We start from the raw sequence: 7,348 nt of genomic DNA on the forward strand, positions 1-7,348 counted from the left end.
GTGCGGTGAGTGCGTTCATTCCTCCCCATCTAGCATGCACTAAAGGCATTGTCCGGGGCGTAGACTCTCGATTGAGCCCAACTGAGACTCTGGAGAAGTTGTCTGATGCTGGTGTCATAGCCGTATACCGATGCAACCGACTCGTAAACGGGGAAAAAGTTGCCACTGAATCGGTCATAGCTACGTTTGCTGGTATGTCCTGCCCATCTGAACTAAAAGTGTGGCCACTTATTTTTACAGTGGATCCTCTCCCTTGCCGTCCACTACAGTGTCGGAACTGTTGGCGTTTTGGCCATAGTGCAGGAGGCTGCAAATCAAATGCACGCTGTCGCGTCTGTGGTGAGGATCATTCCCCTAATGAGTGCACAGCTGAAACCGAAACATGCTGCCTGTGTGGAGGAAACCATGCGGCTGACTATGCAAACTGCTCGGCAAAACCTAATGAAGTGCAGGTACTCGAGGTAATTGACAGGCGAAGATGTTCGCGGCAAGAGGCTATTGCAGTCGTCAAGGACAGAGCTTTTGGATACGCTGGCGTCACTGCGAGGCAGTCGACTTTAAATGAAGACAACTTGTCTAAACTCATTGAGTCAGCAGTGGAAAAAGCGATGACAAAGGCTATGCAACATATTGTTCAAACTGTTACAGAATGCATTTCCCAAGTGTTTACCGCTCAGATGACACAGCTGTTGCAAACAGCCGCAACACCAATCGCCAAATCGCTTGCTTGTGCTGCAGAACAGGTAGCCAGTTCAGTCCTAGCACCCAATACCAGATCGGACCCAACGTTTGTTGGATCCGATCCTTGTTCTTCGCGTCAGACAGACTCACAGGATGACATGGAAACAGGTCATGATACCAGGCCGCATAAGCGAACTGGTTCTCCAGTAACAGCGTCTTGTCCCTATTCCAAAAACAAAAAGGGTAATCCTATTTCTCATTTTGGCATCCAAGAAAGTACATTGCGACGGTAGTCGCTGAAGTAATTGTATCAATTAGATCATCACCATAGCTTCTTTAAAAGTGCTACAGTGGAACTGTCGTTCCTTGATTTCTGCTTCAATAGACTTAAATTGCTTAACTACACATCTTAACCCTGACGTAATAATTTTACAAGAAACCTGGCTTACTCCAGTGAAAAATTTTAATTTTAAAGATTTTCGACCTTTTCGATTAGATCGCCTTTCACTAGGAGGTGGTTTAATGATTTTGTTGTCATCTAAATTCTGTCATAAGGCTAAAATAGCTTTCAAGTTAATGTCTCCGGAATGTGAAATTTTGGCAGTACACCTTCGCATACCAGGCTACCGTACTTTTTCGATTATAAATGCTTATTTCCCTACGGGCGTACACAGTACATACAAATTGGATAGTGCGCTTGCTAGCTGCAAAAATCAAGTCATCCTTACTGGTGACTTCAACTCGCATCACGTATCATGGGGTTACAGAACAGATGCATGTGGGACGCGTCTATGGGACTGGACCATAGATAAAAATCTTTCATGCCTAAATATGAGACGACCCACATTTGTCCGTGGCCAATCTCGGTCAGTGTTAGATTTGAAGTTTTCTAGCAGAAGTATTGCCATCACATCTTGGACTACGATTGATTTCTGTACAAACAGTGATCATCTCCCAGTATACTTCGAAATTGCATGCCCATTAACATCAGTTGAGCGACAAGACAGAATATTTGTTAATTGCAAAAAATTTAAAGACTGCTTACACTCTTCCACTGCGTCATTAACTAATACTAATGACGAAGAAATTGGCTTGAAAATTTGTTCAGCGTTACAGATGTCCCGACAAAAGTCTGAATTCGTAATTCAGACAGCTAAACGTACGTCATCTAGTCCCTGGTGGAACAATGAGTGCTCACGAGTTTATCGCAGAAGAAAAGCTGCTTGGAAAAAACTTCTACATAAACAGAGCCCACAAAATTGGAAAGATTATCAATTTATTTCGGCAACTTTCAAACGCACTGTCAAACACGCAAAAGATGAGTACGATAAAAAACATTTTGATTATCTATCTGAATCCAAAAACAAACGTGCTTTATTTTATTTCCTTTGATCTAGAAACAGACTCCCACTGAGCGTTAATGTAGACTCAATTGTCTATACCGCACAGGAAATGCAGGAGTCCTTAGACCTATTGGCTAAAGGATTGGAGAGCCGGTTCACAACGCGTCTTCAAAATTCTGTTCTTACTCCTACATTCTCGGACTACAAAGAGATATCCTATTCGGAACTAGCACAGGTCATGTTACGGTTACCAACTACAGCGCCTGGCCCGGATGGAATAACAAATGCAATGTTAAAAATTTTCTTCCAAGAAGCCCCACGTGAGCTTCTGAAGTTGCTAAATTACGCCATTAGCAATGCATGGATTCCACATGAATGGATTGTTGAGTCCTTGTCAAATTGGATTTAGATCTGGCTATTCAATATGGCACGCGCATGTAGACCTTGAAAGTCGCATTAACATCGCCAGACAGAAAATACAATATGCGGCGTTAGTTACTTTAGATATATGTAAAGCCTATGACAGCATTGAACATGCAATTTTAACAAATCGGTTACAGGGCCATCGCTTTCCAGGATATATTGTAGCATGGGTGCATGAATTTTTGAAAGACAGGGAATTCTTTTGTTTTCGAAGCGGCTATTCATCTGGTAAACACAAGCAAACAATAGGTGTGCCTCAGGGATCGGTACTTTCACCAATATTATTTAATATTTTACTGAGCGGAATCCCCGTTCACCCAGGTGTCAGTACCTACGTTTATGCTGACGACATTGCCTTTTTTGGTATGGCTAGTGACCTATACTCCCTTTACGAAATTTTGCAGTCCTATCTAAAGAAACTGGAAGGCTGTCTGGATAGCTTACACTTAAACCTGAATGCTAATAAGTGTGCTATCCTTGTTTTTCTCGTTAAAGACCCAGTATACATATCGCTTAACTATCATCTCGAAGATATCCCACAAGTACAGTCACTGAAGTACCTTGGAGTTATCTATAACGGAAATCTTAACTGGCGGCCGCATATTGAATATCTTAGAACAAAAGGAGCTCGTACAATGGGCATTTTGCGCAAGTTAAGCAATCGAAGAACAGGTATGCGAAGAAAATCCCTTTTCATGGTATATAAAATGTACGTTCATCCAGTATTAGAATTTGGCTGTGTTTTATTCTCAGGTGTTCCGTCATACAAGCTTCGACCGCTAGTTTTATTAGAGCGAGAGGCGCTACGTCTGTGCTTAGGCCTTCCAAAGTACGTTGCAAATGCCGTATTATATCTGGAAGCGAGAATACCACCTATTATATGCCGATTTCACCTTCTGACCGTTCAGACTTTCTTACGACTATATGAATCACCATTAAGCCGTCCTCAAATAATTTTCATCTCCGATCCACAATTATTTTTTCCCGTTCATTGGCCCAGGTTTCATACACCACAGATTATATTTGTGCAAAAATTACTTGAACCACTAAATGTGCAAATTCGCGATGTGCTTCCTAACAATACTCATTCAAATTACCTGGATATCAGGTTCGACGATATTTTCCCAAACCACGCAAAACTACTACCTTACAGCATCTTAAACGCCATGTTACAAGACCACCTAAGCTCCCTAGGAACAAATATTATCATTGCAACAGATGCATCACAGAGCGAGGAAAAGACTGGCATTGGGATATTTTGTCCTGCACTCGACTGGTCTTTTTCTTTAAGATTGCCCGATTTTGTGCCTATTTTTCTGGCCGAGTTTTTAGCAGTAATCCTAGCTTTACGTAAATTAGACCAAACGACTACAACAGCTGCTATCCTTACTGACTCCTATTCTGTTTGCTCTTCCCTTACCGCCACTAATGATTCACCTATGCTAAAACTATTTTACTTGCTAGTTCCTGCCCATGTGCAATGTGTTCATTTGATTTGGGTACCTGGTCATAAAGGGTTCTTTTTTAATGAAACTGCCGATTCACTGGCAAAGACCTCACTTTCCGGCCCTGTTCTTCCCATTCTACCAGTGACTGCACACATCACGGCGGCTACATTTCGGATGCGATCAATTAGAAAAGCCTTATCAAACCCAGCTCTGACTGCTTCTCCAGATTATAAGCACCTGATATTTCCCTGGCGTAGCGAATCCTGTAACACAAAGATGCTTGAGGTCTCTCTCACCAAATTACGTTGCCGTATACCCTCCCTAAATTTCTACTTACACAGGTCGGGTTTGGTTCCCTACCCCCCTCTGCCCGTTTTGTAATGAGCAAGGGACGATACACCACTTTCTTCTATCTTGTCGCCGCTTTACTGCGGCAAGAAAACGATTGTTGGAAATACCTTTTCGAAGGCTTGGCAGCTGGACTTAACAGAACCTAATATTCTTTCGTTCGGGGCGTCCACTTTGGGATTCAGCCACAGGGATGCTTGCTTCGCCGTCGAAACGTTCCTTACAGACTCCAAACGAATACCCTGCTAAATTCTATCCTTTTTTTTTGTACTTTCAAATTAATGATTACTCATTCGATATGACTTTCTTGATTTACTATTTTCATAGATATTCGGAAATGTATCCTCCATATTAATTTGGAATAATCCACCCATTTCTTGGCCAATCCCCCTCCGTGGGTAGGAGCCACAGGCGTGATAGGCTACAACAACAACAACAACAACAGCAACGCTTCCCTCGAGAAGTATTGTAGCTCATTATCACTCAAACTTTTCCGTTTTAATTAAAATACGCAGTTGATTTAAGCGCAATTTGCTAAAATGATAGACAGGTGCGAAGACAGGTGATTCGAGTTTCCTTCAGATTATTTATTTATATAATAATTATTGCGATTACACGAAACCACGAAATAGTTCTATAGAAGATCAGTCTACAAGCGCACTGAGTTTCTCCTCAGTGCGCTCCTTGGAGTATGCTCAGCGCATACTCCAAGGTGGTGTACGTTTCCACGTAGCTGAGATTCACCGCCGTCACTGTCCCAATCATGAAGGCGCTGCCCGAGCCACCCAGCGAGTCCTTCAGGATGTGGGTGTGCTGGGAGTCCTGGTACGGCACCTGCTGGGTCCCTTTCTTCGAGCGGGCGTCGATGCAGTTGCCGAGGGCCAGCAGCGACAGGTTAAGCTTGGTACCCTCGCGCATCCTGAACATTTGTGTCCCTACTGGCCACAGCTGCGCGATGCCAGCCGGCAAGGTCAACAGAGCACATCGAGACGCGAGTTTCCTTACTCGTGTTTGTCGCATTCTCCGTCACTTTGACGTAGCTCTGCAAGATGGCGTGTGACCAAGCAGACTCAGCATTAGCGTCGGTGGCATTCTGCGTCCGGTTCTTGTTTCCTTTCAAGAGCGGCTCGAGGAGAATGCCGGCCTCCTTCACCTTTTGGATGGTGAGGTACAATATGTCAATGCCCTTGGCCAGGTCAAGGCACTGCAGGTCTCGAACAACCTTGTTGTAGACTTCTAGATAGGTGACTGTTACGTCGCATTTCTGGCCCTCTGACCGCAGCTTATCCACGCGCTGGTCCAACTTGCTGGGCATGAGAGAGACCACTCCGGGGCATTCCTCGGAGCCCAGCATGGCGAAAGTTGGCGCCATTGCACATTCCTCCGTGGTAGGGTTCCTCGACGTTGCGGTAGTCGGCCTTACCGCGGGCGCGGGCGTGATGACCACGAGCACGACACTGGTGGTCTCGGAGTCACGATCGCTCAGTAGGCGCACGCGCACTGCCGTGGTCAGGCGTCCCGGGCGAAAGCAGGTCCTTGTTCGATTGGCGGCGTTTCGGTACTGATGACTGCGCGGCCTCGTTAGAACGACTCCCGAGGTTTGCAGGCACCACTGTAGACTCTTTCGTTGTATAGAGCTACTGTATTGATGTTGAGGGATCCGGCCTGACCAAAGACGCGGGCGTGCTGATCTTCTAAGATGGCGATCGTCTAATCGGGCACCGGGCGCGTTCTCCACCACGTGATGATGATGATGATGATGATGATGATGATGATGATGATGATGATGATGATGATATACTCAGCACATGGCTCGTACCCACTCCGGGGGATTGGCCAATAATTGGGCACCTGAACTTTTAGATACGGTTTTTGAAACTACTGTTACAGTGCAATTTAGTAATCAGAACAGACAGATTAATTTTCCTAAACTGCACTATTTATAATATAAATGTCATGCTATATCTCTAATTGTAAAAGTATGGATTTAAAATTTTATTCGTTTTTTCGATTGAATGAAACCTCAAACGGCATCAAACACGTCCCTGTGGCTAAAGCCGAATACCGAGGCACCGAAAGAGAGTACTATTTTCGATGTTAAATTTACCCCTAATTTAGCAAGCGGAATTTCTATAAGTCTTTTTCTTTGTAATTTATACCGACGACATATTAAAAATAGTGCTCTGCGGTTTCTATTTCTAGACAGAATGGACACAGCGGCGATATCGCCAGACCAGCCCTGCGTAAATATAAGTTTAATGGTGGGACACGGCAGCTTAATTTTGTGATTATTACTTCCGATTCTTGATTGACACCAATGTATTTTCCACGGAAATTTTAGGTGCTGAAATTCAGTCCACGATGTTATTGTTTCAGTTATATCTCTACAAATTGAAAATTTCCGATATCTCATTGCGGTTATATGTGCCACCACTGGAAGGACCGATAGTATCGGTCCATTCAGGGATGCTCGCGCTAATGAATCGGCCATTTCATTTAAATGTAATCCGCAGTGTCCTGGTACCCACAATAATTTTACAAGATTCAGCTGGGAGGGAACTAATGTTAGAAACGTCTTTAGAGCTGGTGAATTAGTTGAAGCTGTTAGCGCAGTACAGACAGAAAGGGAATCTGTTATAATAACCGCGCTGGATTCATTTAAAGGGAGTTTACGCAGTGTTAGAATCATTGCTAAGAGCTCAGCTTCAAATACAGGAGTAAAATCTGGCAGTCTCAAGGAGAATGACCAGCCAAGCGAAAGCGAGAAAATGCCTACGCACGCCTTATCGTCGTTCACAGAAGCGTCAGTGGCTATTATGTTAATTCTGTGTACGTGTGCAAGGTAATCTTGCAATATATTATTTAATAACCTGACTGAATGAAACTTAGGGTTTTGTGGGAATATTTCATCGAATTCAATCTTTAAATTTTTTTTGAGTCATATGATGGAATAACGTCGACATATACCGACGACATCACGTGCTCGGCTTACTTCGTCTTCTTCATCACCGCTGGAGCCATAGGCGCCGCCTACGTGTTGGGGGGGGGGGGGGGGGGCACTCTCAAGTGTCATTACCAGACTTCTGTTACCCACATAATTTAATG

General features: G+C 44.0%; 1 protein-coding gene across 1 annotated transcript; it reads right to left on the reverse strand.

Annotated features, from left to right (window-relative positions):
* Positions 1–4,915: 4,915 nt before the first annotated feature.
* On the reverse strand, positions 4,916–5,615 carry LOC119435245 (kinesin-like protein KIF18B). Its single transcript, XM_037702158.1, has 2 exons — positions 5,274–5,615; positions 4,916–5,191 (listed from the first exon to the last, which is right to left on the reverse strand). The coding sequence occupies exons 1-2, from the start codon at positions 5,613–5,615 to the stop codon at positions 4,916–4,918; spliced, it is 618 nt and encodes a 205-aa protein (XP_037558086.1).
* Positions 5,616–7,348: the final 1,733 nt, after the last annotated feature.

This window comes from Dermacentor silvarum, unplaced genomic scaffold (assembly GCF_013339745.2).
Source record: "Dermacentor silvarum isolate Dsil-2018 unplaced genomic scaffold, BIME_Dsil_1.4 Seq5669, whole genome shotgun sequence".
NCBI lineage: Eukaryota > Metazoa > Arthropoda > Arachnida > Ixodida > Ixodidae > Dermacentor > Dermacentor silvarum.